The sequence below is a fragment of the Remersonia thermophila genome, chromosome 7, assembly GCF_042764415.1.
Source record: "Remersonia thermophila strain ATCC 22073 chromosome 7, whole genome shotgun sequence".
Classification (NCBI taxonomy): Eukaryota; Fungi; Ascomycota; class Sordariomycetes; order Sordariales; family Chaetomiaceae; genus Remersonia; species Remersonia thermophila.
The window spans coordinates 512,405-528,010 of NC_092223.1; the positions used below are offsets into that span (position 1 = coordinate 512,405).

The following is a 15,606-nucleotide window of genomic DNA, read 5'->3' on the forward strand; positions in this document are numbered from 1 at the left end:
CGACCCGATTTTTTGTGCGATTCAACGACATGGGCGGCTGACATCCAATGCACCAAACTTCCCTTCCTCCTCTCCACCCAGACCTTGTTCAGAGCGGCCTCGGAGCGTTGTGAAGTGCTCGCCATGGCTGCTCGCTCGGCTTTCCGAAGGGCGCTCCCTTGGCTACCGAGGAGCCCCGTCGCCTCTTCTCTTCGACAAGCACACCACGTGCCATCTCAGAGGCCCTTCTCGACAAGCCTCTCGGCGTCGACCCCGAACCCCTCCTCTTCTAAAGACCCGTCCGTCCCCGACTATGCCATCCCCGACCCCTCCCGGCCAACCCACTTCGGCTTCCAGACCGTCACCGAGGCCGAGAAGCGCGAGCGCGTCGCCGGCGTCTTCGCCAGCGTCGCCGAGTCGTACGACCGCATGAACGACCTCATGTCCTTTGGCTGGCACCGCGTCTGGAAGGACCACTTCGTCGCCTCGCTCAACCCGGGCTTCTCGCCGCTCGGCGATCCCCCGCGCGCGCCGCAGCACATCCTCGACATCGCCGGCGGCACGGGCGACATCGCCTTCCGCCTGCTGCACACGGCCCACGTGGTCAACGGCAACCCGGACGTGCGCGTCACCATGTCCGACATCAACCGCGCCATGCTCACCGTCGGCAAGCACCGCGCCGCCCGGCAGCTGCCCGCCTCCCAGCAGGCCGCGCTGAGCTTCGTCGAGGCCAACGCCGAGGACCTGACCAAGGCCCGCCCCCTGGTCCCCTACCCGCCCGACCACAGCACCAGCCCCGACGAGTACACGGGGAGCGAGCAGCCCTTCTTCGACCCGGCCACCGCCACGACGGGCATCCCCGACGCCAGCGTCGACCTGTACACGGTCGCCTTTGGCATCCGCAACTTCTCCAACATCCCCGCCGCCCTGCGCGAGGCCCGCCGCGTCCTCAAGCCCGGCGGCGTCTTCGCCTGCCTCGAGTTCAGCAAGGTCGTGTCGTCCCACCCGGCCGGCGCCCTCTTCGACGCCGTCTACAAGGAGTGGTCCTTCCGCGCCATCCCGCTCATCGGCCAGCTCGTCGCCGCCGACCGCGACAGCTACCAGTACCTCGTCGAGAGCATCGCGCGGTTCCCCAGCCAGGACGAGTTCCGCGACATGATCCTCGACGCCGGGTTCGTCGTCGCGGGCGACGGCTACGAGAACCTGACGGGAGGCGTGGCGGCGATTCACAAGGGCATGAAGCCGAGGGAGTAATACGTACAAGCAAAGAAATGGGGAGGGGGAGGGAGGGAGGGAGGGAGGTTGGGATGTTTTGTAAAATTACATAAAAAATAGACATGCGCACGGCGTAGGATGGCAGGGCGGGTAGCCTACTTGATAGGGCGGACGGGCTGGGTAGATGAATACATGATTTCCCTTTTCCAATCATTCGTTCGGGTCCCTTGAGCATCCAGTCGGTTGGCTGGTCGGTGGGTTGGTTGATCAGACCAAATAGATGTATATATATAAAAGAAAAAAAAAATACATACAAAAGAAATTAAGCACAGCGCCGTCTAGTGAGTGTGGTCAAGTCGACCTTGGCATGGGCTCTTGGGAGCATCCCGACTTTCCCCCTCGATGCGGTAGTCACAGTAATAGTTACTTGGTGCATTCAAGGAACGAGGAAGCCTCTCCAAGTGTCTCTAGGCACGCTGCTAAAGCCCCAAAATCACGGATTGAATTTCCCGCATCTTTCAATTGTCCTGTCTGTTTGGATGATACTCCTCCTCGGGCGCCTACTACCTCGGTATGGAAGGCAAGGAGTGGAGGGGAAGGGGGGGGTTAGGTAGGTTGGTTGTCTTAATATTCTGCGTCTTGCTGCGTACCTCTCTTGGGGTTTGGAAGAACATTTCCCTCATGTCACACACGCAGAATACATGCTGCGTACTCGTAAACACCCCGCCAAGCGGGTTTATCTTTCTTCAAGGCGCAAACACGGGCCCGGAAGCTCCCAATCAATCATCCAAGGAAGTTCTCAGAGTTCGTCGTCAGACCTTGCCCTTGCTCTAGCAACAAGCACATGCCCGACAAAGGGCACACATTCACGCAGCAGCAAAAAAAGAACAGAAAAAAAGAGAGAAACAAAAAAAAAAAGTAACATCAGGGCTGCCAGCCCGCCACCTCTGTCCATTACAAAGCTGCGGCGTATCTGGACACCCGAGGTACCTAGGTACCTACCTACCTTGATTCGGTACCTAGGTACCGAAGTAAGGTAAAAAAGATAGGTAAGGGAGGTGAGGTAGGTAGGTGGGTAGGTAGGTAGGTAGGTACGCAGGCTGTGACGCCAAGTTGCATTATTTACTCGAACAAAAACCCCTCCTTCTCCCCTTCTACCCCCCCCCCCAGCCGCCTCCCATCCCAACACGAGCGAGGTAAGCAAGGACCTGACCTGACTTGACCCAACCAGGCTTGACTTGATTGGACTTGGCTTGGCGTCACTTCACCTGATCTGTCCTGGCCTGTCATGACTTGAGTGTATTTTCTTTGCCCTCGCTGTAAACGAATCTGATCTTCATCCGGGGCCGGATCGGTCTCATCCCGACACCCCCCACCAGGCCGCAAAGAAGAACAATGGAAAGAGGAGCAAGTCTGTTTTGTCTTTGGGTCTTGTCTCGAGCCTCGAGACAAAGTCCAGTTCAGAGTTCACATGTGCCAACCCTCCCACTCCCCCTCCCCCTCCCCCTGCCCCTCCCGCTCCCGCCCCCACATCTCCATTTCCATGGATTCATCCCATCAACTCCAGCCCCAGAAGGAAAAAGAAAAGAAAAATCGCAAGAGCAAAAGGAGGAGAACAAACAGACTTTGCTCTCGGCAAGGATGCGAGCAGTCGAATATCATCACATTGAAGAAGAAAAAGGAAGAACAGAGATTATGACGAGGCAGGTCGTATCGTTCGGTTGGGTAGGTTGGTTCGGTGAGGACAGCTCGGGCGAGGGTGGTGGGATGGGGGGCATCGCAAAAGCCCTGCGCGGGTGGTGAGCGAAATGAGATGTGGGACAAGGTCAGGGGTGCATGCTTGCGTTGGCGGAAGTGACAACAGTGGTGGTAGTGGTGGTGGTGGTGATGGTGGTGGTGGGTGGTATGCGTACAGTTCAGGTTATCATGGTTGAATGGAAGGGATCCCCCCCCCCCCCCCCTGAGATCCGAAGGGAGTGGTATCGTCGTTGTGGTGGGCATCGTCGTCCGTGCTGGTCTCAAGGGGAAGGGGGAAGAAAGAGGAGGGAAGAGCGTCGCAGCAGAAGTAGTAGCACCACGATCTTCTCGCCAACAACTACTCAGCTCATACCCCTCATCGCGCAAGTCTCTTCGACCCCGACATTACGCCTCCGAGGCACCGGCACCGGCACCCTCGCCCTTGCCACCGCCGCTCCTCGGGCCCCGTCCACGACCGCCGCGATCACCACCGCGTCCGCCACGGCCGCCCCGTCCGCCGCGACGGCCGGCACCTTCGCTGTCGCTGGCACCGCCGCCTCCGGCGCTCCGGTAGCCGCTCTGGGCATTGCCGCCCTCGCGGCCGCCGCGCCCGCTGCCCCAGGCGGCGCCGCCGGCGCGCGAGAACTGCCGCCCGGGCGGCGAGAACACCTTGACGAGCGGCTTGGACCGGTCCTCCTGGCCGGGGGCGCGGTTCTTGAACTCGTCGGCGATCTTCTCCAGGGCGGCGTCGCGCTCCTCGGCCGTCTTGAAGTGCGCCACCTTGTTCTGGCCCCACTTCTCGATCTTGACGATCTTGGACTTGTCCTCGTCGGCAAACAGGTCGCGGATCTGGTCGTCGGTCTGGGCGTTCATGATGAAGAGGCCGATGATGTTTTCGGCAGGCGTCCTCGACGGCGGCGGGGCGCTGGCGTCGTTGGCGGCCGAGCCGTTGGCCGCCGGGGCCGGGGCCGGGGCCGGGGCCGGGGCCGGCTTCTCCTCCTTGGGGGCCGGCGAGGCGCTCGGCGCGGGGGCGGGGGTTGCGGGCTTGGGCTGAGCGGGGGCGGGGGTCGACGAAGCCTGCCTCGGGGCCGGCGAAGCGGCAGGGACGGGGGTCGACCTCTGCTGCGAGGCGGGCGCCGAAGGCGCGGCGGTCTGGGCGGCCTGGCTCGGGGCCGACGCGGGGGCCGAGGCCTGCTGGGTGCTGGGTTGCTGCCTGGCTCCGCGGTGCGAGAAGTTGAATCCCTGAGCCCTCATCTCGGTACCGATCCTGCCGTCCTGAATCTCCAGCACGAGCCAGCCGAAAGCGGCGTCGGCCAGGTTGAAGTTCCACATGTTCTTGAAGGCGCTCTCGTCCACCTGGCCCAGGGCGGCGGCGGACTGGCCCGTGGCGGCGCCGCCAAACGGGTTGCCGCCGGCGGCCGTCGACGGCATCTTCTCGACGACGGCGAGGGCGTTCTTGAGCAGGGTCTGCTGGGCCTCGACCTGCTGGATGGCGGGCTCGACCTCGGCCTTGACCGTCTCCCAGACGTCGTTGAAGGACGCCTTGGAAGCGGCCAGCTTGCCGCGGTAGTGATCGAGGGTGGGGTTGACGCTGAACTCGTTGTACGAGCTGCCGTAGCGGAAGTGGAGGCCGGCCGAGATGGAAAAGTCGGCCTTGAGGGTGACCGAGAGCTGGTTGAGAATGCCTTCGCGGGCCGGCGAGGCGTGCGTGATGAAGATGCGCGTCTCGGTGGGGTCGTAGACGCGGTTCGCCGTATCGACGAGCTCGCCCATCTGCAGCAGCGTCGTCCACATGGTGCCCTGGCCGCCGGCGATGGTGGTCCGGCCCTCGCCGTTGTCGAACAGCTTGTGCATGACGACGGCGCCGCCGAGGCCGAGCAGCCGAAGCTTGACGCCGCCCACCTCGAGCAGCATCGACTGCGCCTCGTCAATGATGTAGAGGTTCGGCACCTTGTACTCCTTGGACCGGAACTTTTCGAGCACCCGCACGTCCTCGCAGGCGCCCCACACCGTGTAGACGGGGACATCGAGCTTCAGCTCGCCGCTGAGCAGCTGGGGCAGCTCTGAGAGGGGAAGCTCGCTGGCCGGGAAACGCGACTTGACGGGGCCGGGGCCGCCTTGCGCGATGGCCTTCTTGGTCTGCTCCGAGATGAGCGGCGAGTACTGGGCGACGTGCTTGAGGGTCCTGTGATTCCGCGCATCGCGTCAGCGACCTATTCCTCTTCCTCCTTGCAACGCCCGCGGCACCAGGGCCGGCCCGACAACTCACTTCTCAGCGATGCGCTCGAGGGACGTGTCATCGTAGAAGCCAAAGTCGCCCGTGTGGATGATGTAGTCGGCGCGGGCGGCCTTTGCAAGCTCGTTCAGGGACCGGAGGTTTCCTCGGACGTCGGCGATGCAGAGGACCCGGACGGGACCGGTCTGGATCACGCGGCCTTGGTTCGGGAGAAGGGGGACGGCGCCGGGGGCGGGGCCGGACTGGTGAGGGGGCGCGCCGTTAGGCAAGTAGCCCGGGGTGTAAGCACGAGGTTGCTTGACGAGGCTTACGGTCAGCAAGGCGTCTTGGTCTCGTTTCTCGGAAGGCTGCCCGGGCGGGAGGATGTCGGGGTAGCGCGGAAGGGGATGCTTGAAGAAGAACATGGCCGCCACTGTCGCCAGGGCCTGACGAAGAGCGCTTGGCCAGAGCAACGAGGCAGAAACCATGTGGAAGGGAGCGTTGAAAGGGACGAACGCACAGCAAGCCGATGGTTTGCTGGGTTGGGTGCTGGGCGGAGCAAGATGGGAGAGAAGAAAATCAACGAACCGGACTTACAGCTGCCATCCCGTCGGTTTCTTTCGAGGTGTGACTGTTTGTAGAAGGTGGGTGGTAGACCCGAGAGAGAGAGAGAGAGAAAGGGAGAAAGGGAGGAGAAAAAGGGAGGAGAGAAAGGGAAAGAGGCGAAGGCGGGATGCGATTCGATTCGATGCTTGGGTGTCTGGGTAGGTTTGTTGTCGACAAGGTTCTTGCGGACGGCGGGGAGGGAGGAGGAGCTGTCGAAATGAAGGCGCTGCCGCCGAAAGCTCGAGGGGCTGGATAGATGGGACGGGATCGGATCGAACGAAGCTGGCGCAACCGAGCGGGTATCGACCGTGGGAAACAAGGCGGGGCTGGGCCTGACGAGGCGACGAGGTTCACCAAACGAAAAGGGCGAAGGGTGGAACGGCGACGGAAGCCGTGAAGGTGAGGTGTAGGAAGAATGGGGAGGGGAGGGGGGGTAGAAGGTGTGTTGTGTTGTTGTGATTACGGTAACTCGGTCGGGTCGTCGGTTGGTTGGGTGGTTGGTTGGTTGGTTGGTCGTGGTTGGAGGTGGTTATTTTTTTTCAACAGTTGCCCAGCGAAGAATTATTCGGTGGAGGACCTGAGGCTGAGAAACAACCACCAGAATTGAAGGTTGCGAAAGACAAAGGCGCAGCAACAGCAGCAACTGAACGAGCAACCCTCGAGCTTCGAGTGGTCGGACGCCGCGAGGTTCGGGTGGGGTCTTTGCCGTTTTGAGTTTAGTGCGCAACCCTGCCGGTTGTTGCCCGCCGTCCCCAAGCTGAAGTTCCAGCGGTTTAGTTCAGTGAGTTATGGATGAACGGAACCGACCGAGGGAGAACAGGACATGGAGGTCATGAGTTTGTTGGTTCTTCTTGTTTGTTGCTACAATCACCTGACTCACTAGATATCTATCTACTAATAAGCGCCTTTTTTTTTCTTTTCCACGGGTGTCCGAGGCTCCCATCGAAAAAAGAGGTGCTGCGAAACAAACAAGACACCAGGCTCCCAGCCCTACAGTTCAGGTCATCAAGCCACTTGACATCATGATGGGCCCCCCCCTGGGTTCTGAGAGAAACATACCGCGTTCAAGCACGCACTAGGTATGAATGACTGAGACATTTTGTCCAGCCTTGTCAGGTGCTCAACCAACCGCGCACGCTCCCCCAAGACTCTTCAGCACTCTGCAGGCAGGGGGAGGATGTTCCAAAGACCTGCCTGACCCATGTCAACAGTTCCCCCATGCCATCCCGTGCCATCCCATCGCCAGGCCAATCACCAAACAGCCTGGGGCTCTGAATGATCAACATTCCCTTTTCGTTTCCTTTCTTTACATCCTGATCCCTAAGAATGGAGATGAATGGTTTGGATACACACATACAGACACACACGCAAAAAAAAGCCCCCTTTCCTTTCCATGCCAGGCTATGCACCTATTGCTGAGCTACGCCATACACAAAAAACACCAACAAAGCGCAGCGGAAGAGAGAGAGGAAGCCAAAAAAGGAGCAAAAAAAAAAAAAAAAAAAAAAAAAAAAAAACCCAAAGTAAACAATAGCGATGCTACCGCTCTTGCTCTGGTGTGCTCAAAGACCTCAAACCCCACGGACCATCCAATCGATACCGTTGTTGCACCACCAGCCCAGCAAAACTCCGTTACTGGCCTCTGGTAACTAGCTCGCTCCCAGCCAGTCCAGTCCAACCCATCCGCGCCTCACAAACAGAAAAAAAAAGACACCCTGCTCGTCGTATTGGTCCACCTCACCCAAGTGGCCTGTTTGCCGTCGTGTCTCCAACCCTCTGTTGGCTCGGCACGTGGCCGACCACCACTTCCTCCTCCCTTAGAGATCCAGCCGACGCTCCGCTCAACCCAAAAAGACCAACCCGCCGGTCCCCCCGCCAGTTTTGTCCCCTCTGTGATGATTCCCTACAACCAACAACTCAGGCGGGATAAGACGGTCGATTCCCCGCCGACACGGCCCGCCTGGCCTTGGCTCTCTTCTTCTTCTTCTTTATCGACGACTTTCTGGCGGGGAGCGTCAAGAACCAGGAGGACGTGGACAGCGACCTTGCCTCCTTTCCCCTGCTCTCCTCGGTCGCGGTTGTATCGGCGGCCGTGATAATTCGTTCCTCTTCTGGCTGTTGTTGCTGTTGCGGCCGTTGGTACCGCTGCTTCGGCTTCTCCCAGGGATGCTTCCGCTGCTCTTGGTGGCGCGCTTCCCGATGCGGATGCTGATGTTGAAGCCGAGGCCGACGCTGACGCTTCTCTAGCGGACCGTACGCCTCCGGCTCCGGGTCTGGGTCCGGCTCCGGCTCCGGCTCAATCTCCTCGTTCGGCCCCGGCGATGGCAAGGGCAAGGGTAAGGAGGGCGACGGCGGTAGCGCCGCAGACTGCGATCCGAGCACCCCCACCATGGTCCGCATGCGTTGATACAACGACTGTTTCCTCTCGGGCCACGTTGCTTGCGGGGTGACGGTCGTGTCTCCCGCTACGGCGTCAGGGAAGGAAGAAAAAGAAGAAGAGATCCGGCGGTCCATCGAGAAACACTCCGTTGTGTAGCTGCGCCGTCTGCGCTCTGATAGCGTTTCGATTGGATCAACTACTGCAGTTGCGATCATGCCTCTGTCCATGTCCTCGTCCTCTTCAGGCACCCAGTCCTCATCCTCAACCGGAACACCGCCGTCCTAATTCGTGTGGATTGTGTTGGTCGATTGGCAGCCCCGACCATGACCGGCGAGGACATTGACGGACGAAAAAGCCGCGCGGTGTTTCTACCACATGTTGCTGTTATCATCGTCATTGGCGCTGTTCGTACGGCTGCCCTGGCCGTGGTAGTGCGCGTTGTGTTGCTGGCCGCCGCTGTGCTGGCCGACGTGTCCGTGGCCGCCTTGGTCCAAGTAGTCGCCGACGACGTTGGCCTGCTGCGGATCGTTGGGGTCGTAGTCGTAGACCTGGCCGTTGGCGTCGACGTAGTGGGCGGTGCCGTCTTGGTGGATGGGCGCGTCGCCGTACTGGTTTCCGGACTGGGCGGGGCTTGTCAGCTCTCCGAGGGGTTTACAGCATGGCACGGGCGGAAGAAGCCCAAAGCGGGGGGGAGCTTACCCTGTGATACTCAAAATCAAACCCGGCCGCGTCCTGGGCCGCCTGCTGAGCCGCCTGCTGCGCCGCCAGCTGCTGTTGCTTGGCAGCCTCCTCGGCCTCTCGCCTCCGGCGCTCTTCCTCCTGCCTCTTTTGCTGCGGCGAGATGGGGATCTGCAGCTGCGGGTGCATCGCCTGGACCTTGGCCAGGTACGAGTACATGAAGTTGCTGAGCAGCACCTGGCTGAGCAGCGGCCTTCTCGGATTCGCGAGCTTGATGTGCGCCATGCGGTAGATGGCGCGCTCCTCGATGATGGGGAACCGGGTCCAGGGATAGTCGATGTCCGGGCGCAGCGGCCTCGCCGGCGCCAGGTCGGGGGTCCGCGGCCGGTCACGGTCTCCTTTCTTCTTGTGCCCGCCCTCCTTGTCGCCGCCCTTCTTCTTGGACCCGCCAAACAGCCCGCCAAAGAAACCCTCGCGCTCCTTCTTGCCGTCGCCCGACTTGCGGTTGGAATCCTTCTTGCGCTCCTCCTGGACCGGCGGGACCTCGATGCTATCCCTATCGAGGCGCAGGCTCTCGCGGCCCTTGGGAATGTTGTTGCTGTTGGTGTCGATGGAGCTCTGGAGGACGTCCATGCGGGCGTGGTCGTGCGCCTTGTCGCCGCCTTTGGCCTTGGCTTTCCTGGCCTGCTCCTCGCGTTCGCGTTCCTTCTCCTTCTCGCGCTTCTTCTTTTCCTTGTCGTCGCTCTTGAACCACTTCCAGCTCGACGTTGACTTGTTGGAGATGATGCTGTCGCTGTCGTCCTTCTCCTTGGTCTTCCTGCTGCTCTCGATCTTGCGCTCGATGCTGTCAAACGTCGGGATGAAGGTCAGGCTGCTCGTCGTGGCGTTGGCGCTTCCGGGTAGCGCATGCGGCTGGCTGATTTCGCTCAGGGCGTTCTTGACCGGCGTCGTCTGCTCCTTGACGCTGCTGGCCCGCGCCACGGGCACAGGCGCTGCGGGCGCTGCGGACGCTGCGGGTGCTACAGATGCTGCAGGTGCTGCAGGTGCTGCGGGTGCTGCCGGTTCTGTTGTCCTGGCAGGCGGGGGCCGCTTGCTCGAGCGTGCCGGGGGGTCGACGGGCGGCGGCGGCGGCTCGGAAGATGCCGGCGACGACGCCTTCTGCGACGCAGACCGCTGAGGCGGCGGTTGTGCCGCGCGGGCGCCCTCGTCCGACGACGGGGTCCCGACGAGGTCCGCGCCCGATGCCGAGGTCGAGTGCACGGCCGATGTCGACAGCGACCGCGTAGGGAGAGCGTGGGCCTTGGGCGGCGAAGTCGGCGCGGCGGGGGTCGGGGGGGACTCGTCTTGCGTCGGGGCCGGCGCGGCGGCGGAACCGCTCGGTGCAGCGGCCGCCGGGGCGTCCCTCGTAAAGTTCTGTTGCCTTCGGACGGTGCGCGTCGGGCGCGAGTAGTTTTCGGCGACGGGCTCAGGCCGCCCTCCGATGGGTTCCGTCTGGACGCGGGCCAGGGGTTTCCCGACGGACGGGTCGAGCGGAGGGATCGGCGGCGGGGGCTCCTCGGCCGACTCCTTCTCGGTCTGCCTCGCGGCGATCCGCTTCGCAAACGGAGCGCGCTCTCCGTAACGCTGGCTGCCGCCTTTCCGATACGTCGTCTTTGTCGACCGCCGCAGGCCCATGCCCGGGGCCATGGGCAGGATCGGGCTATCCTCGCCGTTGCCGGTTTCCTGCCGCGTCTCCTGGGCCAGCTTCTGCACGGCTCGGGTCGGGTCGCTCACCAGCTCCGACAGGCTGAGCTCCGGCGCGTGCTGCTCCCGCTCGGACCGTTTCCGCGCCAGCCGGTCGGCGCCGTCGACGTAGCTGTCGCCGCTGTCCGGGCTCGTGTTGACCTGCCTGGACAGCATCGACTTTTGCCGCCGCAGGCCGGTCGAGCCGGTGCGCTGCAGGGGGTCCGCCGACAGGAGCGACTCCCCCGAGCGCCGCTTCATGGTCTGCACCCGCTTCTCGAGGAAGTTCTTGAAGGCCGTGGGCTCGAGCTCCGGATGCACCCTCGCCGGGACCCACAGCAGCCGGGACGGGTCCGCCTCGTCGTCGTCGCCCGAGGGCGCTATGGACGGCATCTCGACCAGCGACACGCCCGAGAACTGCAGCAGGTCCGGGTCCGTCGTGTTTCCCACATCCATCGACATGCGGCGCAGCGCCTGCAGGTTGCTAAACTCTTGGGCAATGTCTTTCGGGTCGTCCATGTTGGAAGAGAAGGCGGCTTCTTGGACCTCCTTCAGCGAAGGGTTGGGCGAGAGCGGGAGCAGGGGGGACAGGGGACGGTCGGCGGGGCCGCCTCGTTCGGTCGTTGCCCTGGGCGGAAACGTCGGGGCTTTCCTGGGCCCGCCAGGGCGAGCGGTTCCTGCAGAGTCGGGCGAGAGGTACGTTGTCGTTGTTTTTGTCGTCGTTGTCGTCGAGGACGTTTGGTCCGAGGCGGAGCGCCGAAGCTCTGGAGGTCGGGCGTTGCTGGTCGGGGGTCCGCCTGAGGGGTCCAGGGGCGCCTCGGGCAGGTCCAGGCGCTCATCCCCGGCCTTGGTCCCTACGAAGCTCAGGGGTCTCGCATCCTCGGCGCCCGAGTCGTCGTCGTCGCCGTACATGGTTCCTATGGCCTCGGTGACGTGGTGGCTCGGGTCCGAGATGGAGAGTTGGCTCCCGTGACCGCGTCGGCTCGCAAAGCTGCCGCCAACATCACGGGGACGGCTTGAAGTCTGGGCGAGGGAAGACGACAGTTAGCCTTGTCCGCCGTACCGCGGGAGGTCAAAGATCCTGGTCCACCGAGACCCATATTTTTTCACGGTCAAAAAAAAAGCAAGCCCACCGTGCCGGAGAGGCGTGGCAGGGATGCCACCGGAGGAGAAGCTGGGCGTGCGACATGCGCCGAACGCCGAACACGCCATCCCGGAATGATCCCCAACGGAGCCAGCAGAAACGGGAGCTTCGGGTACGCACCATCATCGGGATTGTTGTTGTGTCGACGGGAGGCCTCGCACAGCCTGTAGCCCGGGAGTCGCGCCTGGGAATGCGTCGGCGGTGGGAGGAAGCCTGCGAGCAGTATCGTGTCGTGTGTTTATCATGGGCGAGGAAAGGAGTGGGCTATGGAGGGGGAGTCGGGCTTGTTTTCTTTTTGTTTGTTTGTCTTGTCGGGCCTGCGCGTGTCTGTCTCGAGGCAATGCGTCGGAGGAGGAGGATAGCGAGGGAGGGAGGGGTAGTCTCGCAGGCTCGGCGGCGATATACGGGCGGGTCCCGGGGGGGGGGGGGGGGGTTGTTTTCTGCTGCGGTGATAAGAGCAAAGAAGTCGAAACTCGGCGCGTCTGTTCTACCCGAACAATCTCGACATGGACGGGGAGGGCTCGAGAAGCGGTTTGGTCGTCGCACCGTCTCGCGGGGAGGGTTCGAAATGGGCTGCCCGATCGAAGGTCGAAGAAGAGAGGGTTTGTATCTTGTTTTTTGGCTGTGGACACACTCGACGGCAAGGTCGTTTGGTCGCCTTTCTGCCGGTGGTTCGTAAAAGAGGGAGGGGAGTGTGCGGGATAGGCCGGGCTTTGATGCTACTGGTGTTCCTGGTACGTACAAGTACGTACGTACGTAGGAACGAACGAAAGAGTGGTTGCTGTTGGTCCTGGTAACCGTCGAATGCGTGGTGGCAAGGATGCGGCGACGCGATGCGGATTCGATGCGCTGCACACTTTTGGGGTTGGGACCGACGGACGTGGGATGGCCGAGGGGGGGAAAGGGTTGGTTGCTTTGCTAGGGATTCCGGTCCGCCGTCTGCAAGCCAGAGGCGATAACTACGCAGTAGGTAGTTGCAGAGTGGACAGGAGGACAACGAGCACAGTTGAACGACGGGTGACAGCAGCGGCGGCAGCAACAACAATAACGACGACAACAACAACAACAACAATAAGACACGGGCATGAAGACCTGACGCATGGGCAAACTGGAGGGCCAGGATGGCCAGGATGGCGTCTCCTCCTGTTTTGGGTACCGGCCGGTGGATTCCCGCTTCGCCGTGTCTGGGGGAGGGAACAGAGAGGGGCGTGGGCTGCCTGGGGCCCTGTCGCTTTCGGGTGTCCGGCGGTTGGGATCAGGCGTCTTTCCTCTCTTCCCTCCCCTCCCCTCCCCCCCCTTCCCCCGCCCCTTCCAGTGTTGAAGCTTCCAGGTACACAGTAGATAGTTAACGTTAATTATTTCACAAAACACCATCACGTGCAGAGACCCCATGCCCCCTCAGGCATGGTCCATCTGGGTGTGGCTGCCCTGCTGGATCTCTGGCGGTTACGTGTAGTTCCCATACCACCACGCAATCCGTCCCCACAGTTTCCAGTCGCACGCTTTCAACGTCGCCGCGCTGCCGACGGAAACCTGGAAGTGGAATCCGAACTGTACAACGGCCCGTTTTTTTGGGTCCAGTGGAAGAATGGCCGAATCAGGCAATCAGGTACTGCATGCTGGGTACTGGAAGGCGACTGGAGAGTCAGGATACCCCAAGGTACCTACCTAGAACATGGAATTTGCCGCAGGAAAAAAAAAAAGGATGCAACGGAAAAGACACAAGCTGACATGGCAAAGCAAAAACAGGCCAAGTCAATCGGCGTTGAGAGGATGGATGATCCCAAGGCCTTGGTACATGCCATGCCGCCATCGCCTCACTTACACAGTATGTAGGTAGACAGGAGACAGGAGACAAGAGACAGGCACCATCCGGTAGGCCAGGCTACGGCATGGCATGGTACGACATTGTACGGTAGGTAACGAACGTTACGAACCATCTCCATCGTTGAAACGCCGCAACTTTGTTAGCAGAACTCGCTTGCGCTGCGTCTGCGACATTGCATGACCTTACCTAGATGTCTCCTGGCAGCACCTGGGCTCCCAGCACAAGGCCAACGAGAGCGAGTGCAACCTCCCGACAAAACAAGTAATCTCGCGTTGGCCTCCTCCAGCCCCGAAGGTCTGGAAACCCGTCAAAACATCGCTACCCCCCCCCCCCCCCCCCCCCCCAGCTGGATCGTTCGGATCGCCTCCCGTACATTGTCTGACATTTTTGGCATCCTGGGAGCGGTCTGTCCGAGACTCCACGCCCGGCTCCCCTGGGTTCCAGCAGGTGGAGGGGGAACGGGGGTTGACCCAGCTATTTCTCTTCTCCTGTCAACCCCTCCCCCCCCCCCCCGGCCCCCCCTGAGCCTGCCTCAGGGCCATCCACCGCTTGGTGGTTGGCCCTCGAGAGAAGAAGAACTTGTTTTGTTCGTTCAGGTTTTTGGGCTGCATCCCACTTACATACGCGCCGGGGGCCATGGGGTTCTTGTGCATCGGTTCACATGCACAACCGCCCAAGTCGAAATCCAGCCAATCCCGTCTTCGAAAGCCCGGACCAGAGAGGCAGCGAAAGCGGGTTCGTCGCTCTTCCTTTCAGCCTACTACTGCGTACACGGTATACGTCGTCGATACATCCATCGCAACATGGGTCTTGTTGCTTGCCGGCCGGTCCGATCTGAGGTGTTCGATCTGCAACCGGCTGTCAACCCCGTTTCGACATGGCGATGGAGGACTGTCTCAACCGGATGCGACACTCGTTCATCACTACGCGCCTACGTGTTCCAAGTGAAACCAGGTGCCCTTTTGTCGGTCCGGCTTTCTTGGTCAGGACGCCATAACGACCTGTCTGACTCGGAGCACGGGGCGTCTTTTTTGTCTCTTCAGCAAGCCCAGCGTCCCCATGGAGTCACTCTGTATGGGCAACAAGTCGATCCTTGTTTTTTTCAAACCTCTGGTTCAGCAACCCCGCGCCCCCCTCCCCCCTCCTCTCTCTCTCTCTCTCTCTCTCTCCCTCTCACAAACCTCAGCTGCTTGAGATTGCCTCTGCAGCAGTCACTCCCTACACTGGTACACTGCTCCAACCAAACCGCTGGTCCTCTGGGGGGACTCGACGAAATGCCCAAGCGGCCCAACCTTTCCAGGGAGGTGCAGAATAGGGCAGCGAGGCTCTCCGTCCCCCCCTGGGGCCAACCGCACGAGTCTTTCGAGTCGAAGAAACAACCAGAATGACAAATGGGGATTGGTTGCCGATTGTACATGGAGACCATTTGTTTTTTGTTCTTTGGCAGCCTTTGGATCCGTTGTGTACCATTGTGCCCTAAGAACCGGGCATGAGGTTGTTTGATGTCTTTGCCCGCAGCCTTGTCAGTCCGTTTGACCTAGAAGATAAAAGAGTTGCTGAGGTGCGCGCGCGCCTCGGCGGACCCGAACATTGACCCCGCCTACCGATCCTGAACGGAGCCTTTCCTGATTTCGTCACCGTTGGAGTTCAACAACAGCGCAAACACAGCATTGTTCTTCTTGTCTCATTTTTTCTCTTCTTGCTCAGGTCCCAGTAAAGTTTTTTTTTTTTTTTCTCTCGTAAACCAGTGTTTTATACCCCTGATCTCAACATGAAGGGCAGCAAGAGCCGACGGCGCCCGAATCATGCCGATGTCGCTGGCCCGGCTGCGGGCGCCGCGGGAGCGTCTAAGGCCTCGAATCTCTCAAACGCCACCGCCGCCGCCCCCGACAGCTTGGATACCAACACCTCTGAGGAGAACATGCAGAAGCTCAGAGTATGCGCACCTCCTCTGAATTCCCACCGTAAACGCGGCTGTGCCCGTCATGCCGCCCAAGAAAACCTTGTGCTCCGACAGCCGTTTGCGCTGGTTGCCATCCGCGGTCGAAACGCAGCAGGCGCGCGACATGAGCCGCTCAGGGCCTCTGTGGCTGACAGGTCTC

At 61.2% G+C, this 15,606-nt stretch overlaps 3 protein-coding genes across 3 annotated transcripts; 1 reads left to right on the top strand and 2 right to left on the bottom strand.

The window, feature by feature from the left end:
• Positions 1–123: 123 nt before the first annotated feature.
• On the top strand, positions 124–1,233 carry VTJ83DRAFT_7125 (uncharacterized protein; the record flags this gene model as incomplete). The annotated part of the gene is made up of 1 exon (XM_071013913.1): positions 124–1,233. The coding sequence occupies one exon, from the start codon at positions 124–126 to the stop codon at positions 1,231–1,233; it is 1,110 nt and encodes a 369-aa protein (XP_070863342.1).
• A 2,103-nt stretch (positions 1,234–3,336) lies between these two features.
• Positions 3,337–5,752, bottom strand: VTJ83DRAFT_7126 (uncharacterized protein; the record flags this gene model as incomplete). Its single annotated transcript, XM_071013914.1, has 3 exons — positions 3,337–5,116; positions 5,201–5,463; positions 5,735–5,752. The coding sequence occupies 3 exons, from the start codon at positions 5,750–5,752 to the stop codon at positions 3,337–3,339; spliced, it is 2,061 nt and encodes a 686-aa protein (XP_070863343.1).
• Positions 5,753–8,500: 2,748 nt separating this feature from the next.
• VTJ83DRAFT_7127 (uncharacterized protein) lies at positions 8,501–11,802 on the bottom strand (the record flags this gene model as incomplete). The annotated part of the gene is made up of 3 exons (XM_071013915.1): positions 8,501–8,752; positions 8,832–11,555; positions 11,797–11,802. The coding sequence occupies 3 exons, from the start codon at positions 11,800–11,802 to the stop codon at positions 8,501–8,503; spliced, it is 2,982 nt and encodes a 993-aa protein (XP_070863344.1).
• Positions 11,803–15,606: the final 3,804 nt, after the last annotated feature.